General features: G+C 43.5%; 1 protein-coding gene across 1 annotated transcript; it reads right to left on the bottom strand.

Moving 5' to 3' along the window:
* Positions 1–4669: 4669 nt before the first annotated feature.
* LOC142175973 (uncharacterized) lies at positions 4670–5083 on the bottom strand. Its single transcript, XM_075242986.1, has one exon. It carries the CDS (start codon positions 5081–5083, stop codon positions 4670–4672), a length of 414 nt encoding a protein of 137 aa, XP_075099087.1.
* Between the last annotated feature and the right edge of the window lie 19141 nt (positions 5084–24224).

Raw genomic sequence — 24224 nt, 5'->3', positions numbered from 1 at the left:
GGTTGGCTTAAAAGGCCAAGTTTGACTTTGGTCAATATTTTGAGAAAACAACATCATAATCAGGATTTGACTGTTCTAATAGGTTCATATGATGATTTTGGACTTGGGCGTATGTTCGGATTGGGTTTTGGATGATCGAGGGGAATTTCGGCGCCTAATAGTGAAAGTTGGCAATTTGAGCAAATTCCATAAGTTTGGGTTAGAATGGATTTTTACATTCTAGGCATCCATTTGGGATTCCAATCCTGGGAATAGCTCCATATTGGTATTCTAGACTTAGGAGTGCGTTAGGAAGTGGATTCGGAGGTTCGTAGGTCGATTTGGAGTCATTTGGCGAAAGTTAAAAGTTGAAGTTTTTGGAAAGTTTGACCGAGGGTGGACTATTTGATATCGGTTTGGATTTCTATTTCGAAAGTTGGAGTAGGTCTGTAATGTCATTTAAGACTTACAAACAAAGTTTGGCATCATTCGGAGTTGATTTGATAGGAATCGTACACACGAAAGTGTTTTAGAAGTTGTTAGAGTTCATGAGTAAATTCATGCGTTTTGGCGTCCAATTTGTGATTTTTGATGTTATTTTGATGTCTCGGTCGTGCAAGCAAGTTTGAATGATGTTGTTAGACTTGTGTGCGTATTCGGGGTGGATCCTCGAGGGCTCGGGTGAGTTTCACATGTGTGGAAAGGGTTGAAAACACACCAGATTTTTGGTGTTCTTGGCAACAGCTGCAGGTCTCGCAAATACGAACCTCGCATTTGCGATGAGGGCTTCGCAATTGCGAAGAAGCCCAACCCAGGCAGTATTCGCATTTGCGATCCTAGCAGAAATCGCATTTGCGACTCTTTGGTCACATTTGCAACCCCAACCGCTGAAGCCCGGGCTTTGCATTTACGAGTCTTTTGTCGCATTTGCGACCCTCACATTTGTGAACCTGGTGTCACAAATGCGACATCAAAGGGCTATGTCCAGCTTTATTAATGCAGGACTTAGGCCATTATTTTATTTCACTTAATTCTCCTAGGAGATTTTAGAACTGTTGGAAGTGGGATTTCACCTAGCACTTTAAGGTAAGTAATTTCTACACAAAATGAGTTAAATACATTAATTATGGGTATATTAACATGTAAATATTAGGGAAAATCAAGGTTTAGATGAAAACCTAGGTTTTGAAAGAAAAAAGAGATTTGACCACAAAAATGGTTATGGAACTTAGTAAAAATTATATATTTGTGTTCCTAAGGCTATAGGTAACAACTTTCTTCGAAAATTTTTAGAATCCGAGCATGTGGGCCTAGGGGGTGTATTTTAGGAATCTTGCAGTTCGGGTTGGGTGGTCACTTTAATAGTGAAAATATGAACGTTTGAGCATAAATTGATTAGTTTATGTATGTTTGATTAGTTTCGAGTCGTTTGGCATCTAATTTGGAGGTTTGGGTGCATTGTTGAGTTGGGAAGTAGGCTTCGAGACGATGTATATCTCCTTTCTAACCTTGTAAGAGGGGATTAACCCCATAGGTGAATTAAAAAAATGTGTGTACCTATTTGTGGGGGCTACGTACGTACGAGGTGATGAGAGTCCATACGTTGCTACTATTATGCTATTGTCCGGGTAGATTAGGGCCCGTATCATGCCTTATTTGAAATGTTTGCGCCCTTACTTGCTAATTTGATTTCTTGAGTCAAATCGGAAATTTCATGAAGGAAGTGTAAGAGCTTAAATTCACATATTTGAAGATTTAATGGAATGCTTGACTATAAATGTGATATTGGTGTTTTCTTTGAAAATAGTTGCTATTTGTGAATCACGCCGAGCGCCTTGGTAGTATATAGATGCATTTATGATTCGCGCCGTTCGACCCTCCGGTAATGCACATTTTAATATTAAGATGGACTGCGCCGTATGACCTTGGCATAATTTGTGTATGTTGAGTATTTGAAGCTCTCCGTGATTTATACTGCTTAAATATCTTGAAATATGAGATGTTAAATGATATGATTGAAATTGAAAATATATTTGTGAAAGAAGAATTTATCACTTTCTGTTATTGAGCTTTCAGTATTGTTCATGATATCCATGCTTAGCACAACACTTTAATTATATTATTGTTAGCCCATAGTAAGTGTCTAAGTTGACCCCTCGTCACTACTTCTTCGAGGTTAGACAGGATACTTACTGGGTACATGTTGTCTATGTGCTCCTACTACGCTTATGTACTTAATTGTACAGGATCTGAGCCGGTGCATCTAGTTACCCGCCCACCGCGCATACTTGATCTTGGTTTGAGACTTCACGATGAGCTGCCCTTTTTCGAGCCGTTTAGTAGCATGCCGGAGTGTCTCTTTTGCTTCTATTTATCTATTCTATTTCAGGCAGTAGGATAGTAATCTTTTGTATATTCTACTAGGTCCCCACGCACTTGTGGCGCTAGATCTTGGCACATATTAGTAGACTATGATTTTTGGATTGCATTTCTACAGTTATGATTCCCTTTAGTTTGTTTCCATTTTTGATTGCTTTAAAAAATTTTTATTTATCAAATGTTTAAAATTATTATGGAAAAGTTAGTTGTTGGAATCACTTACTAAAAATGGGAAGTCACTAAGTTGTTCATTGTTGGCTTGTCTAGGAACGGTGATGGACGCCATCACGGCCTGACATGGAGTTGGGTCGTGATAGCCGTGCTTCTTCAAGAGGTTTGGGCCGGCTCCTCCCTTGACTGGTAAGTTCTTCATTTAGCCTCTTAATCATTCCTCTTTTGCGGTTTACTCTGGCTGACTTTCTTTTCCCTTTGTACTTCCCTCAATTTCATCTAGAGGGTCCTCGATGAGGTCAAGAGCTCCTGCAACTGTGTTCCATAAAAGAAAAGTTGTCGCCTCTTCGACTCTAACCTTTTCTGTGACCACAACTTCTGCTCACTCCCCGGTCCCTTCTGTTGTTGTTCCGGTATCTGTTCCTTCTTTATCTTTGGAGACTTCAGCCGTGGAGCCTTCGGCTTCTCCTTTGCATCATCTCGTAGATGAAGAAGAGGTTGCCAGGTGATGGGGACTTGATCCCTCGTAAGAGGAGATATATGAATATCAGCGACAGGGTCGCCCGAGCCGTGGACTCAGTAGCGGGTGATTTTACGCTGCATGAGATGGCGACCATTATCATTGAAGACGATGTCAGGTCGGTGTCTGAGATTCTGAGATCGGCGGAGGCCGACGAGGGTATGTCTCTCCCTTCTGTGATGACGGAGGCCGAAGGACTGGCCACTAGAACGTTTGATACTTCACGGTAGAAGGAGCCATCGACATCGCGGCCAGCTGAAGAAGCTTCTTTGACGGGCGATGGGAGAGAATAGGCATTGCCGAAGAAGGCTATGAAATGGGTTCTTTCTTCTCTGTGACTTAACACTTTTTGTTCCAGGGGCACCAACTGGAGGTAAGGTTGGAGGGGTCTACGAGGACTATTGCGATCCCTATGGACCGCGACTTGCTGAAAAACACAAATAATGTGGTACCTGCTCTCGGCCCTCTTTGCTCCGACATAGAGGGTAAGACCCTCCAAGAATTGGACGACGTTACCTTGTCGAGGAGTATAGCCGGTCTTGCTCTCAGGGTGAGTGCTTAGCTGTTTTGCCCCTCTTTTTTCCGTTGTTAGCAGGGGCATTTTCATGTTTGCCTTACTTCTTTTTTCATTGTGTGTTTGCAGACTGTGATTTTGGAGATTGAAAGTGCCCAAAGGGAGGAGAGGCATAGGGAAATTTTTGAGTGGTTAAAAAACAAATATTTTGATTACCGCGGGAAGTACCGGGAGTTTCATTGGCGGTTTGGCGAGGGCAAAAATTTGCAGGCTCTTCGCGATGAATTGAAGGAGAAGGATGACGAGCTGGTGAGAGTCATCGAGAAGTGTAGCGTCCTTGAGGGTATACTGAGGAATAGGGAAGAAGAGCTTAAGGTAGCAGAGCTGTAGAGGCCCAGTGCGGCAACCTTCAAGTGCAAGTGGATGAGCTGCAAAAGGAATTGGAGGAATTTTGATTCCATATGGAGGTCCTTAATGGCGACATCGCCGAGAAAGTGGAAGAGTTGGAGAAGCAGTGCGGTCGGAGGCTCTGAATATGGTGCAGTCCCTTGGGGTGGTGATTTGGACTCTCCGTTCTGAGCGAGAGAATGACTTAGTGACAGCAAGGGTTAAGGAAGAATGACTTGACGAAAGGATCGGGGAGTTGGAAAGAGAGGCCTCTATTCTTCGTGATCGAGTGGTTGTCTTAGAGTCCGAGAAGGCCCGATATTTGGCACAACCATCCTCTTCCCGTACTTCTAATTTCCCTAACATTCATCGGGATTTATATTATGACTAGATCTATGCCGAGGCTCAGCTAGATATCTTTCGAGATTTGCATGCGGCGGGGTCTGTTTCTGATGAAGCCCTTGAAGGTGTTCGTGTGAAGGCCCGCAAAGCCCTACTCGCTTGTGGATATGATCCTAGTACACTTGCTGATTGAGAAGGTGATGATGAAGGTGTGGATCGACTTGAGAAGGCTGCATGGTACAATACCTCCTACCTGGAAGGTGAAGGCGATGGTGACAAGCGGGATCGTGATAGCGATGGTACTGGTGACCAAGGCGGTGGAGGAGTAGGAGATCGTGATAGTAGTGCTCAGTAGTTTTTTCTTCCATTTTTTCTATTTAAAATGACCCTTTATTTTCCTTTGCTATGATTTTGTATGGACCGTCCCAATTTGTACCCAGCTTGTCTTCCCTGGGGTCTTTGCTAGCTTGTGTTTTAGCTTTAAGTATGTAGTCCCCGATATTGAGTGGCCTGACCTTTACTTTCTTATTATAATAGCGTTCTTCTTGTTGTTTTTGGGAGATCATTCTTATATAGGCCATATCTCTTTGTTCGTCCACTTCGTCGAGCTCTTGCCTTATGCTCTCGTCGTTGCTTTTACCGCTCTCATGGAAGTACCTTAGGCTGGATTCTTCGACCTTGACTGGTATTACTTCCTTGGTCCCATAGACCAAAGACAAGGGTGTCTCTCCTGTGCTTATCTTTGGAGTTGTTCGGTAAGCCCATATTACATCTGGTAGTATTTCTGGCATAGTCCATTGGCGTCATCAAGCTTTTTCTTCATAATGTTCACTATCGGCTTATTGGTGGCATTTGCTTGCCCGTTGTCTGCGGGGTGGTACGGTGTCGAGATTACCCTTTTAATATGACATTTGTCAAAGAACTCGGCGATTTTCTTTCTCGTGAACTGGGCTTCGTTGTCACAGTTGATCTCTTTGGGAAGGCTGAACCAGCATATGATGTTTCTCCATATAAAGGTGATTACTTACTGTTCCCGTATTTGGGTGAATGTTACTGCTTCTACCCATTTATAGAATAGGCAGTTAAAGCCAAAAGGAATTATACATTACCTCGCCCTTCCGGGAGGGGATCCACGATATCCATTACCCATTTGATTAACGACCAAGGTGAGGTGATTGAATGGAGGTGTTCGACGACTTGGTGAATCATTGGGGCATAATTTTGGCATTGCTCGCATCTTTTCACGAAGTATGCGGCTCTTTTTTCAAGGTGGGCGAGTAATACCTCGCTCGTATGGGGCATCTGATCAGTCCTCGATTGACGGAATGAGCCCTACAATGACCTTCATTGACTTCTTCAAGTAAGGGTCGAGTTTGACTTGGGCCCAGGCATTTTGCCAATGGGCCATTATAGGTTCTCTTCTACAGGTCGTTATGGAGGATATTGTATCTGGCCACTTGCATTCTCAGTTTCTTTGCTTTTTTATCATTTGGGAGTGTACCGTCATACAAGTATGTAATAATACGATTACGCCAATCCCAAGTTAAGTTTATGGTTCTTACCTTGACTTGGTCTAGCAATGAGTTGAGGAGGTGGACCACGTTTTTGTCTCTAATTGTGATGTTTTTGGTGGCGGCGGCTAGTTTAGCGAGGCCATCTGCTTCAGCATTTTGTGCTAGAGGAATTTGGTCGAGCTGGCATTCGTCAAACTTGGGCAGCAACTTGCAGATTTTGGTTTGATATTTTTGCAATCTTTGTTTCTTGATTTGGAAAGTCCATGTGACTTGGTTGACTATGAGTTGGGAATCATAGCGTAGTTTTTCCCCATACATGAGTGCTAGTCTCAAACCTGCAATTACGGCCACATGCTCAGCCTTGTTTTTAGTTATATCCAGGCACCTTATGGACTGGCGAATTACTTCACCTATTGGGAGTTCGAGTACGAGTCCCAGCTGGATCCTAATGCGTATAATACCCAAAGGTCTTGTGCTTGGGTGGTAGATGGATCGACTTCCCTTTTGACCTTTGTTATTATTTTGCAATGAAGTCGGCGACAAAGTTAGCGAGCACTTGCAACTTTATCGCTCTTCGTGGCTGGTACGTGATATCATGCTCGGTCAGCTCGATGGCCTATTTGGTCATCCTTCTCAATAGCTCAGGGTTTATGCAAAATGCTTCTTAGGGGAAAGTTACGACGACCGAGATAGGGTGGCATTGGAAATATGATCTAAGCTTTCGTGAAGCTACGACCACGGCCAAGGCCGTTTTCTTGAGGTATGCATACCTCATCGCGGCATGAACTAATATTTTGCTAATGTAATAGATGGGAGATTATGTACCTTTGTTTTCTCGAACTAGGACTGCGCTTACAACTACTCCAGATATAGGTAAGTAAACAAGGAGGCGCTCTCTCAGCTCCGGTTTTGAAATCAAGGGTGGCGACAACAGGTACGCATTTAGTTCCTTTAGGGCATGTACGCACTCAGAAGTCCATTAGAGGCCATTATCTTTCTTAAGTACGCCAAAAAATTTGTGGCACCTGTCCGACGACCGTGAGATGAACCTTGATAGGGCAGCAATATGGCCAATCAACCTTTGAACCTGCTTTTTGGTGGTTAAGCATTTTGGTATCCCTTCGATGTCTTTCATTTAGTCAGGATTGACCTGGATCCCTTGCTGAGATACCAGGAAACCTAGAAACGTTCCTGAGGCCATGTCAAAGGCACACTTTTCCAGGTTCAGCTTCATTTTGTACAATCTAAGTATGTCAAAAGTTTCTTTTAGATGGTAGATGTGGTCTTCTTTCCTATTGGACTTGACTAATATGTCGTCTATATAGATTTCCATTATTTTTCCACGCTGGTCCTTGAACATCCTTGTCACCAACCTTTGATAAGTTATCCCCGCGTTCTATAGCCCAAAGGGCATGATGCTGTAGCAGTACGTCCCTTGATGGGGGATGGCTGTGGTTTTCTCCCGACCTCTTCTTCCATGAGGATTTGGTTATAACCTGAGTAAGTATCTAAGATGCTCAGTAGTTCATACCCAGCCGATCCATCGATGATCTGGTCAATATGAAGTAAGGGGGACGAATCCTTGGGGCATGCTTTGCTCAAATCTGTGACATCCATGCACGTCCACCATTTCCTATTCTTCCTTTCCACCATGACCACGTTGGCGACCCACTTGGGATACTTCGACTCCTTGATGGAACCATTTTCTAACAATTTGTTCACCTCTTCGCGTACGATATCATTAATTGCGGGGTTGAACTTATGCCTGACCTGTCTCACTGGGGGGTGGAATGGGTTGATGTTCAGTTTGTGTGGGGCGATTTCCTTTGGGATGCATGGCATATCTGCATGGCTAAAAGCAAACAAATCTGCGTTAGCTGTTAAGAATTGATGGAACTTACCTGGTTCCTAAAGTTTGCAGCCGGTGTAAGCCTTCTTGGTGTGGTCGTTAAGGTATAATTGAACGGGGTCGAGGTCTTCTATGGTTGATCCTACAACTTCGACCATATCGGGGTCTGTGATGCTGTCCCCGCTATTGCCATGTTGCGACCTTGGCCTTGTTGATTGTTACGCCTCTTTTTCCTTGTCCCTTTTTTACCGGGTGTCCGTGCTATCTAGAGCAATGTGGTAGCATTCCTGTGATGTGCATTATTCCACTCGTATGTTCTATATTCCCCATAGAGTTGAAAATTTGACGACTTGGTATAAGGTGGAAGGGACAACCTTTATGGGGTGTATCCACGGTCGTCCCACTATGGCATTGTACGTGGTCTCTTGGTCAATGATGTGGAATGTTGTTTCCAGATTCACGCCGCCGGCCAAAACGGGGAGTGTCATTTCTCCGGATGTTTGCTCAACTACATTATTAAAACTAGTTAGCGTAATGCAGAGCGTCACTATCTTATCTTCGAGACTCATTTGGGCAAGCACTCGGGGATGGATAATGCAGGCACTGCTCCTGTCATCTATCATAATGCATTTGATATTAGTATCCAAAATACGTAAAGTAATAACAAGGGAATCATTATAAGGAAATGTCAAACCATCGGCATCCGACTTATCGAAGATGATACTTTCTTCGAGTTCGTCTTACCGTTCACGGGTGATTGATCGCTTGAGTTTGTGAGTATTAGTGAATTTCACGTTGTTGATGGAAGCGTCATCACTGCCTCCAATGATCATATTGATGGTTCTAGCTGGTGAGTGCGGTTTTGGCGGTCCTTGGTGTTCACGTCCTTTGGAAAAGTTGGTTCGTCCCATATCGCTTAATAACTCTTTGAGGTGACCTTGTCGTAACATGTTTATGACTTCTTGCCTTAGGGCGATGCAATTCTCAGTTTTGTGTTCTCATTCCTGGTGGAACTCACAGAGGGCGTCGGACTTTCTAGTATTCGGGTATGATATCATATTCAGCGGCCACTTTACTCGGTTGTTCCGATGAGTTCCCGTTCTTGTCCTAGATGAACCCTTTTTCATAGCAGGGAGAGGGCGCAGTGGCCGCCCTTATATATGGCTGATGTTTTTCCATGTTAGGTGGTGGGATTGGATGATCTTTTATGGCATTGTCGCTTTGATCTTTTCTTGTTTCGGCTTGTACCGAGGTTAGTCTTTAGTTGTTCCGGTGAGGTTTTCCTCATCTACATGGATCTCGGCATAATAAACATTATGGATTTCGTCCCAAGTGGTTGGGGGTACTTCATCAGCCGACTCAATAGTTTCCTAGTTGCTCTCGAACCATCCCTACTCAACCCATTCTAAAAAGCTACGACCGCCATCCCTTCGAATACGTTTGGCAAAGTCATTCTTACTCGGTTGAACCGAGCGAGGAAGTCCCTCAGTTCCTCTAGATCCCAGAGATTGTTTAATAGCAAATATGTCGTTCACTCTCGCCTCGACCTTCTTGGCTCCGGCGTGGGCCATTACGAACTTATCAACCATTTATTCAAAGGTTACTATGGAGCGTGCTAGTAGTTGTGAATACCTGGTTAATGCCCCTCCCGTGAGGGTATCGCGGAACTTCTTCAGCAGGATGGAAGACACATGTTCTTTGGTGAGGTCCTTGCCTTTAACGACGATGATGTAATGAGTCACATGATCCTCAGGGTCGATTGTGCCATCATATATTTTGTGGTAAGGTGGCATTTTAAAGGTTTATGGTATATCATGTGGGGAAGCATCATTACTGTACGGTTGTTCGATAGACAGGTCAGCATCCCTCTTCGACAATAGCTTATGGGCGCCCGGTATCTCATCGACCCTTTCTTGGTATTCGTTCATTTGGTCTCAGAGTGCCTTATTTTTGTTCTCCATTTCTTCCATCCTTTTTAGAATGGATGCAAGGGTGTTGTCACTGGTACTATCAATGACATTGTGAGTAATACCTGTCATTAGTGGAAAAGGCTAGTTGCACTGCTCGTCCGCCTGCTATATCATGCAAGTCCTTGCGTTTTCTATAATTGTTCTTCGAGTGGGCCTGTTGAGTATGCTGACTAGCATGTCCGTTTGCCATGCTTCGAGTAGCTTTTTTACAACTGGGGGTGTCTCTTCCCCCACAGATGTGGAGGCTCCCTTGCCACGAGACTTTGTGATGCTGCAGTGAGGGGGCGGTAGGGGAGGCACTGGGCGTCGCGCCTTCGTCTGCCATTTCACAAATTTTGTTGATGACGTTCATGAGGTCGGTCGGCAGGTCAATTATTATCATTGACCTTCCTTCTTTGTTACCTGCCATGTTGGGACTTGTGTACACAAAAAAAAGGAGGTCTTGTTTTTTGTGACGTTAGTGACTCGTGTTAGTTGTAGATCTAGAAGAAACTAAAAATCTAACTAAGAAATCCTCACATGCAGCGCCAAATTGTTTGACCCAAAGATATGACTCTTGGTTTAAATAATTAAATTTATGTGATAATGGGTTAAATTTAGTTAACAATAATATTTCTAGATATAGCTTCTGAAAAAGTGATAAACATCATATAGATCTGGTCGAATGCTGACATCGGTATGCTATAACTATTCCAAAAAGCATGATTAATAATTTATCATTTAATAGCAATGAATAACAATATATGTCACTTAAGTAAATAGGCGGAATGCGTATGCAGCGAATCCGGGGGTCCGATTTCCCCGTCATTAGGTCATCTCACGGTCATGCTCTTCGAGGCTTGAAACCAAGGTCGAGACCCACCCTCGGGGGTCGTCAGGTACAGGCCCCAAAGGGCATTACGAACTAACGACTATTGTATGCGAAAGGGGAATTCCCAAGGCACACGGCCAAATCTGACAAAGTTGACCTATCTGGGGCCTGTCCCAAGGTGTCAAGTCCAGTCGTCATGTCTCCATGCCTTTACAGTTAATGCATTATTTACTATAATAGGATTACCTTCCTATATAAGAAGGATCCCCATCACTTTGTAACTCCCAGCTGTTGCTCCAACCATTCTACACAAGATCAATAATAACTCCCTCTCTCCTTTGTCTCTAACTTACTCGTTCGAGGCGAATCTTTCCATTTTTTTATTTCATTTTTGTTCTTCTTTTATTGCTTGATACTGGCCATAAAGAGCCTTGTTTAATTATATCCTAATTGTTATTCCTTTCTCGGTTACCCCCGATAGCTCGAGCTCGAGCCCAGGCATCGACCTCGTGGCCTTTCATCGATCAGTCCGAGGCCCGGGTAGCAACCCCCTCGGTTCGATTATTGCCCCGGTTTAGCTTGTATTTCGTCGATTAAACTTCATATGCCTAGCATCAACTGCTCTAACAACTAGTATAAAAATAGATCACGTATTTTTAGAGTACCATTTATAAATTTAGTTGTTGTTACCATTTTCACGGTAAACAGTTTGACGCTCACCGTGGGGCTAAAAATAATAGTGATTATTTTCTTGTTGGTTTCACTATGCAATGCAAGTTATCTTTCATGCTTTTTCTTGTCCAAGATCTTCGATATCTGGATAGAGCGCCTAGCTCGGTGAACAAAATGGGGAACCAGAACCTTGAAAACAATAGGGAGAAGGACACGACTGCTCAGATGTCGGTACACCATCGAACTTAAACCAGGCGAAAGGGAAGGTTCTCCGACATGAAGTCCACATGATTATTGGGGGAACCGACATTCCCCAAGGACCTATGTTCAAACGAACGAGAACGTCCACTATAGAAAAAGGACCGACCCAAAATCGCGTGCCTGAAGACACCCTCATATTCAGCGAGGAGGACCTCGAGGCCATAATAAAACCGCATAACAACGCGCTGGTGATCTCGTTTCTTTTAAACAATACCAGGATAAAGCGCGTGCTTGTGGATCCAGGCAGCTCGGCCAACATAATTAGATCAGAGTTAGTATAACAACTGGGGCTGCTCAATCGAGTTGTTCCCATCCCTCTAATCCTCCAAGGCTTCAACATGAACGGCGAAGTAACGAAAGGAGAGATCACCCTCCCGATCGACATGTCCGGCGTGATTCAGAACACCAAGTTCCAGGTCATTGACGGCGACATGACATACAATGCATTACTCGGCAGGCCTTGGATACACAGTATGAGGGTAGTACCCTCAACCTTGCATCAGGTGATAAGGTTTCCCATGTTGGATGGAATCACGACCATACATGGAGAACAGCGGGTGGCGAAAGAAATTTTTGCGGTCCACCATGAGGCGCCGATCCCCACATGCCCGATCCCGGATGAGGATAGAAACATATAGGCCTTTGAGGATGACGAGGAAGATTTCTTCGCACCCTGAACCTTCATCACCCCCGAAGAATCGGATGCGACTAAATCGATAGTCAAAGAGCTGGAGCAGACCATTTTAATCGAGCACCTACCGGATCGTAAGGTATACCTGGGAATGGGGTTGACCCTCGAACTCAGGATAGGGTTTATTCAATTTCTTAGTAACAATATAGACTGTTTCGCCTGGTCCTACATAGATATGACAGGAATCCTGCCAGAAATAACATCCCACAGGCTGAGTGTTGATCCCAAATTCAAACCCGTGAAGCAGAAGAAAAGACCGCAGTCCGAGGTAAAACATGCCTTCATCAAAGAAGAGGTAGCGAAACTTCTTAAAATTGGATCCATTAGAGAGGTAAAGTACCCGAATGGCTGGCCAACATAGTAGTAGTGCCCAAAAAGGGGAACAAGGTAAGAATGTGCATAGATTATGAAGACTTAAATAGGGCATGCCCCAAAGATTCCTTCCAATTGCCTAATATCTATCGTCTGATCGATGCTACGGCCGACCACGAGACCCTCACTTTTCTCGATGCCTACTCGGGGTATAATCAAATCCAGATAAACCCCGAGGACAGGTAAAAGACCTTGTTCATCACAAAGTATGGTACATATTGCTATAATGTAATGCCCTTTGGGCTAAAAAACGTAGGGGCAATGTACCAACGCCTAGTTAATAAAATGTTCGAGCATTAAGTAGGTAAATCAATGGAGGTATATATGGATGATATGCTAGTCAAGTCCCTACGCGCAGAGGACCATTTGACCCATTTGCAGGAAACTTTCGACATCCTCAAATGCTACAACATAAAGCTCAACCCCGAGAAGTGTGCCTTCGGAGTGGGTTCGGGCAAATTCCTGGGCTTCATAGTTTCAAACAGGGGGATCGAGATCAATCCCGACAAGATAAAGGCCATCGAAGAAATCACGGTGGTGAACAATGTAAAAGCCGTCTAACGGCTTACAGGGCAGATAGTGGCCCTGGGCAGATTCATATCAAGGCCATCAGACAAAAGTCACCATTTCTTCTCTCTACTCAAAAGAAAGAGCAACTTAGAAAGGACTCTAGGATGCCAACACGCCCAAGGAGGAGAAACGCTATACCTGTACCTGGCTGTGTTTGAAATAGCGGTAAGCGGCGTACTGGTTCGATAGGAGAAAGGTACACAATTTCCTATTTATTATGTAAGCCAAACCTTGAGGGACGCCAAAACCCGGTATCCCCATCTGGAAAAATTGGCTCTCACGCTGATAAGATCCTCGCGTAAGCTGAAGCCTTATTTTCAGTGTCACCATATCTGCGTTCATTCAATGTACCCCCTCTGGATCATACTACATAAACCCGAGCTATCGGGTCGATTGGCCAAATGGGTCATTGAACTCGGAGGGTATGATATCGAGTATCAACCTTGAATGTCCATCAAGTCCCAAATCTTGGCAGACTTCGTGGCCGATTTCTCGTTGTCCCTCGTACCCGAGGTAAAGAAGGAACTTTTATTGAAATCAGACACGTCCTCTGGGGTATGGACTCTGTTCATAGATGATGCCACAAACATAAGAGGATTCGGGCTCGGTATAGTCCTAAAGCCACCCATTGGAGGCATAATCCGACATTCCATAAAAACCGCAAAATTAACTAACAATTAAGCCGAGTACGAGGGTATGATTGCAGGTTTAGAATTGGCCAAAAGTTTGGGGGCTCAGATTGTCGAGCCAAAATGTGATTCACTACTCGTAGTGAGCCAAGTGAATGGGAGCTACGAATCTTGAGAGGACAGTATGCAGAGGTACTTGGACAAAATCCATGTCGCATTACGTCGCTTCAAAGAATGGACCTTAGTCCATGTACCTTGAGAGCAGAACAGCGAGGCCGATGCCCTCGCGAATCTGGGATCTTCTGTTGAAGAAGAAGACCTACTCCCCGGAGTTGTTATCTAATTGTTTAAATTAGTAGTCGAGGAAGGTCATACGGAGATTAACTCTACCAGTCTGACATGTGATTGGTGAAATAAATATATTGTTTATCTAAAAGATGGAAAGCTGCCCGCAGATCCAAAAGACTCGAGGGCCCTACGAACCAAAGTAGCCCAGTTCTCACTCGACGAAAATGGGATTCTGTACAGGAGAACTTACGATGGCCCTCTGGCGCTATGCTTGGGACTAGGTGACGCGAATTATGTACTCCGAGAGATCCACGAGGGCACCTGTGGAAATCATTCCAGCGCCGATTCTTTGGTTCAAAAGGTAATTAGAGCGGGCTACTATTGGGAAAGCATGGAAAAAGACACCAGATAATTTGTCCGAAAATGCGACAAGTGCCAGAGATTCGCTCCCATGATCCACCAAACCGGAGAGAAACTACATTCCGTTTTATCACCATGGCCATTCATGAAATATGGAATGGACATCCCCGGTCCTTTGCCGACGGCACCAGGTAAGGCTACATTCATTCTATTTATGACTGACTACTTTTCAAAATGGGTGGAAGCACAGGCCTTCGAGAAAATAAGAGAGAAGGAAGTCATCAATTTAATATGGGATCACATCATATGCCGGTTTGGAATCCATCCGAAATAACATGCGATAACGAGATGCAGTTCATCGGGAGCAAGGTAACACAATTCCTTGAAGATAACAAAATCAAGAGAATCCTATCAATGCCTTACCATCCATGTGCAAATGGCCAGGCCAAATCCACGAATAAAACCATCATCCAGAACTTAAAAAAGAAACTGGAGAGCGCCAAGGTAAAATGGAGAGAAACGCTGCCCGAGGTGCTATGGGCATATCGAACAACTTCAAAATCAAGCACCGGGGAAACGCCATTCTCTATAGTGTATAGTGCCGAGGCGTTGATACCGGTGGAAGTTGGGGAGACGAGTGCTAGATTCCCTCACACTAATGAGGGCTCGAACAATGAGGCCATGACAACAGCCCTCGAGCTACTCGATGAAAGGGGGGAAGCCTCGCTGATACGGATGGCTGCCCAGATTCAAAAAATTGAAAGATACTATAACAGAAGAACAAATCTCCGATATTTTGGGATCGGGGACTTAGTCCTAAGGAAGGTTACTCCCAACACCCAAAACCCTAATGAAGGAAAGTTGGGACAAAATTAGGAAGGACTGTACCGTGTCCTCGGGATAGTTGGCAAGTGATCCTATAAGCTTGGTGCCATGGAAGGTGAACAACTTCCGAGCAACTAGAATGTATCGATGCTTAAACAGTATTACTGCTAGGGCACCTGATCGGAAAATCCCGCAAAGATCCTAGAGCAAATATTGCACTCTTTTCCTTCGACCAAGTTATTTATCCCGAAATTGGTTTTTGCCGGCAAGGTTTTTAACGAGGAAACGTCCACGCACTACCTAAGAAGGACTCAACAAACATACCGGGTTTTCTTTGCAATCAAACCTGTACCAAGAAATGGCAAATGTGGTTCCAATAGAAAATGATGTACCGGGCCAAACGGTCGAACGAATCGTGTCCGCATAAGCCGGGCTTATGACAACACAACAACATGTATTTATGCCAAGCAATCAAAGAATATCTTTCGCCAAAGCATCTTGTACTCCATAGAAAATTCAGCATGCTCACGGCATGGATCCCTCTATCGAGTACGTCCCAAAATATTCGAAGACTTAGCATCAACAATTTGGTACCCACATGACCTCAGGGTCGGAACTCCATGTTCATAAGGCCCTAATGAGGCAATTCCGAGCTCATGGCCTTCGAGCCTAAGCAAACTCGATGACTCAGAGATTGTCGTCAATCGCCATACACTGGAAAACTCGAGGCCGTAAGACCCCGAGCGGGTAGACTTGGTTTAGCCAGATCTATTTTACGTAACAACAAAAAACTGTAAGACCTCAACAGGCATGAAAAAACTATAAGACCTCAACAAGCATGAAAAACCTATAAGACCTCAGCAGGCATAAAATTTTTGTAAGACCTTACTACAGGCATAAAACTTGATCCCGAAGTTTAGGCTATGTGTCGCATTTGTAAGACTCCCGAAAGGGCATACCCTCGATGTAGATGCCTAAACTATCACTCTCTGGATCAAAAATGGCTCCGGCCAAACACATATGACTACGGTCAAAACAGCTGCACCAACCAAATTAACGCAAATCGGGAATGCCTGACCGTCACTAACAAAATCACAGGCCATTACTTCGAATCTACTTCAAAAAGAACCGGTTAAAATAGGCTACCCTCGACAGGCAAACAAACTTCGACCATGTCTGCTCCAAATCACAAAGGCTTCGAGCTACTCAGCCTACGAGCTAAACCTTTCGAGGTGCTCTAACATCGCCACTAACGAGTTGAAATCAAGGTTCTTCCCGAACCGATGACGGGTCAAGCAAAATCATTTCAAAAAGTCATTAACGAGAGGAAAACAAAGCTTACACACGCCAAAGGGAAAAAGCGTAAGAGCCATTGTCGCCAGCCAAACGAGCCTCAGGGCCACACACTAAACGGTCGCAACGACCAAAAGCGTAAGGGCCACTATCGCCAGCTTAAAAATTTGAAAGCTTCAGGGTCAAAGTGAGCTTGAGTCGTAACCCAATTCGGAGATCAAATCCAAAATAGTTAACTATACATGCCTAAGGGAAAGAGTGTAAGAGCCCTCACTGCCAGCTTCATGAGCCTCAAGGCCACATACATAAAAGGTCGCTTCGACCCAAGGCATAAGAGCCACTGTCGCCAGCCCATGCAAATGTAAAACTTGAGGGTCGATTAAAGGCCGACTCGGAGACTGAACCCAAAATACTTGAGCAAAAGTATAAGAGCTCTAACGGCATCTTACATTAAAGGTCGCATCGGCCAGGCACATAAAATCCCCCGAGCTTGCCTAACTGGCCATAGGGCCATATCACAGATCTAAGGTTTCTTGCCGATTCTTACTGAATTCCGGGCAAAAAAAGGGAATGGAGGAAACAAAGCTGCAGGATTCACTTTATACATATACCAGTATGAAAGTACTATATACAAATATGAAGATCAATAGGAAAATCGACAAGAAAATCAACAAAGATCCTAATCTATTGCCCAACCCGCATCCTCAATGGCTCCCCGAGGGTCGCGCCCTGGCAACTACGAGTCCTTCGATGGCCCATTCTCAATGGCATCTTCTCTCCCCGAGGATCCACCCTCATTTTTTACATCATCTGAGTTGCCTTTCGATGAACCCCCAACAACTTACTGTTGGGAAACTAGACAAAAAGGATCCACATCCCAAGGTAAATTCGGGCTAGACCCCTCAAATGCCTTCCCAACGCAAGAATCTGCAACAACAGCTCCCTCCCCGTGCGAGTATACAAGTGCCTCGTCCTCGGCTTTGATCCGAAATAATACAGCCACTAGATCGGAATGGAGACCCTTATACTTGTCACTATCCTCCTTCACATCCTGGAGCTAAGGCTCGATCAAGGTTACCTTCTCATGGAGGGTGTCCTTTTCGGAAGCCATTTCATTTACGTATCGACTAAGCTCGGAAACTTCAGCATCTCTAGCCTGAAGCTCCCCTCTCAGCAGGGCGTTCTCCTTCTCAAACTGCACGAATTAGGTCCGAGAAGTTAAAAGCAGTGGAATCTCACAAGGATTCTAATAAAGGTAAAAACGGGGATGCGTAACCTGTTCGGTAAATAGGCTTTCTCACGCTCGCAACGGCTCACCTCATCTTGATACTGGGTGAAAGCTTGGTTATAAAGCACTTTAGCCTGAAGCCACGTGAAAAAACAAGTTAGAAAAACGAAGACTAGAACAGCCCAGAGCCGCGGACAAGGTTAGCAAAAACTACCCGCTCGCAAAGTCTGCCTATCTCACCGAAAATAAATGAAACATCAACCTCGGGACCTCCCTCGAGAATGGTCGGCGATGTGTCGAGTGCGTCTCTGCCTTTGACTAATGCTCCTACTTCAGAAGGCTCTTCATGCAGGGCGTCTTGCACTCCGTAAGATGGTAGGATCTCTCCCTGAGGAGAATCAACAACAACCAAAGGGCTAACAAGATCAGTCAAAATCTCCGTCCCTTGTTTACCCTGGACCCCAGATCCAGGCCCTTCCGAACTGCCCACCAAGGGCGTCCCAACTCGGGAAGAATTTCGGCTGCCTGCCAACTCAGGGGTAGTGCTCGATACTCCATCCATTGCCTCGCCACCACAAAGCTGGGCCACAACATCATCAGACTCCGATCCCGGAGCATCCATCCCCACGCCCTGAGGGTCGGCCGAGTCTATGCGCTCTTCATGGGCCGTTTAGAAGCTGCTTTCTCCATCACCTTCAGCTCGAGGGTTTCCCATCGTCTCAGTTGTCAGAACTGCCCGGTCAACCTTGGAATCTTCTGCCTTAACCCTCTTGAGCTCTGGAGGCCCAACCGGAAGACTCCCCTACCTTCTCTTCTTCTCGTCGAACACCGGGGCGTCCCTTCCAACTGGCGGTGCCTCCTTCGTCAAAGGGATTTCCCCCAGACCTACATGAATGTAGAGGTTAAATGAAAAGGATGAAGAACGTTATTAACAACGATCTACGTCAAAGTATGCAGATGCAACAATGCTCGGGGCTAACCATGGTCTTTGGCTTCCCACCGAGCTGGGGATAAATCTCGCCACACTCGTTCGGTATATGGGCAAATCGAGTATAAGCGGCAGACCCAACCTTGGAGATCCGACACCGCACCAGGGTAGATCGCTACGGCTGAAAAGGCAAGAAAAGCAGAGTTAGATGCTTGAAGAAAAATTGCCAAAATGAAGCAAAGACAATACGTTTACTTATGCCCAACATTCCACTTCTTAGGGAACGACATCTTTTCAACTGGAATCAGGTCAGACGTCCTCACGGACGAATCGGCTTACCCAACCCTCATCCCCGAGCTTCTCGGTGCAGGCAAAAAGGGATCTTGGGGCTCTGCAACGAAGCTTGATTAAGCCCCCACGGAGAAGACGAGGACTGTACATCCGGATCAGATGGTTGAGCGTGAAGGGCATCTCCTCTATCATGTTCGAGTAATGCCTGATCATATAAAGCACGCGCTAGAACGAAGGATGAATTTGGCTCAGAGTCACTTCATAACTCCGGTAGAAGTCGAGAATCACCGGGTCAATCAGGGGCGATGATGGCCCCACCGGCCCCAAGGTAAATGGGTAGGTGTATACACTCAGAAAGCCGGCTTTATGATCCGTAATATCTTCCTCCCGAGAAGGAATGTCCACAAGCACGGTATCCCCCCATCGATAGTCAACCCTCACTCTCCTGACATCCGTTATCGAGCTGACATACCTAGTTACAGGCTCGCGACGCCCTGGCTTAGAGGAAGGTCTCTCGACCTTGAAATCGGAGGTCATCGCAAAGGATCCTGGGACGCATTCCTCAGCACAAGGAGGATTAGCCACTTTGCCTTAAGAGAAAAGCGAAGAGGATGAACCCGCGACCTCCTGGGAAGCAGAAGTTGAAATTTTCGCCATCCTTGGGAGTTTCTGAAGGAAGAAAAGAGTTGCGAAGGAAGAACAAACCTTGTTAGGGTTTTTTTGGCACGAGATGGGTTATAGAAAGAAAGAAGGGAGTATTTATAAAAGCACCGTGTGTACATTGAAGGAAGCCAAAACGCAGCCAACCATCGCAGTCAATGCGAAAACCTGTAGGAACAACGTGCGTGTTGCATCTTGGCATTTCGTAGCCGTCGCCGATTGCAAGAACATCAAAGGAAGCAGAAGTTCAGGATCGTTTGTTATCGTTTCTTACCGCTTTCACTCTAAGAAATGCGGAGACTATCTGTATGCGGTGAATCCGGGGGTCCGATTTCCCCGTCATTAGGTCGTCTCTTGGTCATGCTCTTCGAGGCTCGAAACCAAGGTCGAGACCCACCCTCAGGGTTCGTCAGGTACCGTCCCCGGAGGGCATTACGTACTAACGGCTATAGTATGCGAGAGGGGAATTCCCAAGGCACACGGCTAAATTTGACAAAGATGACCTGTCCGGGGCCTGTCCCAAGGTGTCACGTCCAGCGTCCTGTCTCCATGCCTTTACAGTTAATGCATTTTGTACTATAATGGGATTCTCTTCCTATATAAGGGGGATCCCCATCACTTTGTAACTCTCGGCTGTTGCTCCAACCATTCTACACAAGATCAATAATAACTCCCTCTCTCCTTTCTCTCTAACTTACTCGCTCGAGACGACTCTTTTCATTTATTGCTTTCATATTTGTTCTTCTTTTATTGTTTGATACTAGCCATAAAGAGCCTTCTTTAATTATATCTTAACTGTTATTCCTTTCCCGGTTACCCTCGATAGCTCGAGCTTGAGCCCAGTTATCGAGCTCGGGCCTTTCATTGATCGTTCCGAGGCCCGGGTAGCAACCTCCTCGGTTCGTTTACTGCCCCATTTTAGCTTGTATTTCGTCGATTAAATTTCATATGCCTAGCATCAACTGCTCTAACAACTAGCATAAAAATAGATAACATATTTTTAGAGTCCCATTTATAAATTTAATTGTTGTTACCATTTTCACGGTAAACAGAATGCTTCACCCAATAAAGGATAAACTAGATGATTGCTCCTCCTGACAATGATGAGTGACAAACACATCTTTGAATTTTTGAATTATTCTCGGATCTGGTAGAAAAGTATGGAATAATATCGGCAAGAATCTTAGGGAAAATGTGATGTTTGTATCTTAGAAAGAGAGAGAGAGAGAATCTTTTTGTTAAAGTGAGTTCTTACAAATGAATATCACATGCCTCATATATTGTCTCTTTTTCTATTCATACGAGATATATTCCTATTAAACCCCAATAGTACAAGTGTAGAGAATATCCACTAGAATATTCTCTTTAATAGCTTATTTCGAAAATTAGCCGTTACAGCTTCATCAACGGTGCTTGATCTCGACCATTATAGATATCTCGACCACGGTTCTCTTCGACTCCTCGACCATGAGTCTTGTTGCTTCCTCGTCCACCTCGACTAACGACGGCTCGAAAATTCTTTCTTTTGTGTTATCATACCTTAAATATTCTAGAGCAGATTTTGACCCATACAAATATCAAACATATTCAAAAAATAAATTTCTCATGTTACTCTAGAATTCCCAGTCACAACTAAGAAGGAGCGCGAAATGAGATTAAATGAAATGTTAACGAATAAATCGTAAAATACATGAAAAAAATGGTACCGATCTTAATTGTGAGAGATGCTTTCATCTAGACTAGAGTATTATTCAAAGTTGCAACAATTCCAGAAAGCAACTCGTAAGTAATTCAAGTCAAAACTAAAGATGAGATCCTTGTTTTCTTCACATTCATTGATTTGTCAAATAACAATTTTGTAAATGAGATGACTGGTCATTCAATGAATAAGTTAGGTGGGAATATATGTCCCCGGAAAACTTGCTAACCACATATATTTCTGTCTGGAATAACTTCACGAGGCAACCAATTTCAAACCTTTGAAAGATTTTCAACTGCAAGATTAAGATGAGAAAAACGGTACCAGCATTTATGAAACATGCTACAGAAAAATGCTATTTTCCGAGAGAGATACAGAAGGACTCCGGCGGTCAACCTTTTTGTAGACAGAGCCTATCGGAAACATTCACAACCGACAAATTCCATCAGTTTCTTCCGTTGAATTGTTAAACGGAAAAGTTTAAAATTAAATTATCTTTAAATATAAAAATATATTATTATTTCTAAAACGAACTAATAAAGAAAATATAGTATTTAATAACATTGAGTTTTTGAAATAAAAATAACCGTGAGTAACACGGAATGAATCCTAGCTATCGAATTTGGCTCCTCTTCATTTCATATTGTCTTCATTTTCCCAAGTTCCTATTTTGAATGAGAGACATATGCCCTATTTTTAAATCAATGGTCAAGATTTAATTACCTAACCTTGTACCTTAACCGTAGTTAGAATAATAACTAAATACTTCCTTCGTTTCAGTTTAAATGATGTAGTTTGACCTGGTATAAAATTTAAGGAAGAAAAAAAAATTTTTAAAATATGTGGTCCTAAAAGCTTAATGGACAACAGTTTTGTAGGGTCATGATATTTGTGTGACCAAAATCACTTATTATTACGGGTAAAATAAGTAAAATAAAATTTTAAAGTTAAATTGTTTCTAAATATAGAAATATGTTAATTTTTTTAAACGAACTAATAAGAAAATTATGTCATTTAAATTGAAAGGAAGGGAGTATTATTTATATATATTCATAAAATTTTGATATTTCCTTCTCCAAACTCCATCTCTTGCGTCATAAAATATCACCAAAAGATTTACACGACCATATAAATCCTTTTATAATTCAGTTACAATTTAACGTAGTAAATTCACTATAGGCAGGTGAGTTATTTTTTTCAACCAGGTGAAATATCTCACTATGCTCTTTCTTTTCATTATTCCCGAATTCTCTCCTTAATTAAAAAGAAAACACCCTTTGAATAATCATATAAAAATAATCTCATCTATTTATTACTGGATGGAAAAAAAGTTCTTTGAAATATGTAGCCCTAAAAGCTTAAGGGACAAAAACTTTATGGGATCATGATATTTGTGTGGTTATAAAAACTTTTCATTAAAAATAAAGTGGATAAAATAAAAACTTTAAAGATAAATTGTGAGTTGATTAATTTGAAGTGGAAGTTTGAAGTTTCAAGTTCATTAATTTCAAATTTGAGAGTTGATTCGTCGTTTCGATGTTGTTATGGGTGTTTTGAGGTCTCGTATTATATTTTTGGACTTGTTGGTATGTTTGAACGGGGTCCCGTGGGGCTCGAGAGTGTCTCGAATTAATTTCAGAGGAGTAGGTCCATATTATATTTTTGGACTTGTTGGTATGTTTGGACGGGGTCCCGTGGGGCTCGGGCGTGTCTCGAATTAATTTCAGAGCATTTTGGAAATTTTGGCTAAAGTGTATTATTGCTGGTTCTGGTGTTTCTGCATCTGCGAAAGTATGGGCACAGATGCAGACAATTGGTTGCAGCAGAACAAGAAGTCTTGGCTGGAGGTCATCGCAGATGCAGAGGAAAGTCACACATGTAAGTGCCCAGGAGCGAAAATTGTTCCACAGGTGTGAGAGGTCGGCTGGTGAGTGTCGCAGAAGCGAAGCTTTGACTACAGATGTGACAATTTGACCGCAAATGCGGAAGTGTTGGGCAGTATGATAAATGCAAGGGTTCGCGATTTTGGCTTCACTTTGACATTTCCAAGCTCGGATTGAGGCAATTTTCGAAGCAAATTTCATCACAAGATTTGAGGTAAGTGTTCTCTACTCTGTTTTGATTATATCTCATGAATCCATCTTCATTTTTAGCAATTGGTTGGTGAATTTAAAGAGAAAATTAGGGGTTTTGGCCTAAAGTTTCATAATATGATTTTTTGAGTTTTGAACACCGATTTGGAGTCGGATTTGAGTGAAAATCATATGGTTGGACTCGTAATTAAATGGGTTGTTGGATTTTGTGAGTTTTGTCGAGTTTCGAAGTGTGGGCCGGGGTGTGAGTTTTGGCCGAATTTGGAATTTGACTTAGGATTCGATCTTTATCATTTGTAATTATTTCCTTGGGCTTTATCTGATGTATTTGAGTTGCTTTTGGCTAGTGTTGAGCCGTTCAGAGGTTGCTACGCGCGTGATGGCATTCTTGGAGCATCGCTTGGCTTGCTCAGCATTGGTATTGGCTTGTTTGAGATAAGTAACTCTTCTAAACTTAGTGCTGAGGGTATGAAACCCCGAATTATGTGCTATATGATTGGTGTTGAGGTGACGCACATGCTAGGTGACAGGCGTGTGGGCACGCACCCTGTGAATTGTGACTCTGTGATTTTAAAGGCACTGAATAGTGGCCCTATTTGGTTGATATCTATGTTTTCACCACATGATAAAGTAAATGAGATGTACATCATTCTAGATATCATGTTTAGTCTTTGTGTTGATATTGTCAGGACCTATAGTGGTCGTTTCTTGTTGTTTTCTCATGTATTTCATTGATATTTCGCACTCAGTCACATTCATGCATTCATATCATATCTTTGTCTTAGTTGTTACTTATTGAAACATCATATCATTGTTCCGCATAAGTTTTCATGACATTGTGAGACCTTGGATGAGACTGAAGAGATTGATGACTAAGTGAGGCTGAAAGCCTGATTATGAGGGACAATTAAGGGATCGCGTTGCACGT

This window comes from Nicotiana tabacum, chromosome 22, assembly GCF_000715075.1.
Source record: "Nicotiana tabacum cultivar K326 chromosome 22, ASM71507v2, whole genome shotgun sequence".
Lineage (NCBI taxonomy): Eukaryota > Viridiplantae > Streptophyta > Magnoliopsida > Solanales > Solanaceae > Nicotiana > Nicotiana tabacum.
The sequence above is the reverse complement of the archived record's forward strand: the minus strand, read 5'-3'. Positions and strand labels throughout refer to the sequence as shown.

Bases quoted from the DNA above. Each gene is read 5' to 3' on its own strand.
- LOC142175973 (XM_075242986.1), bottom strand. From the start codon at position 5,083: ATGCCAGAAATACTACCAGATGTAATATGGGCTTACCGAACAACTCCA.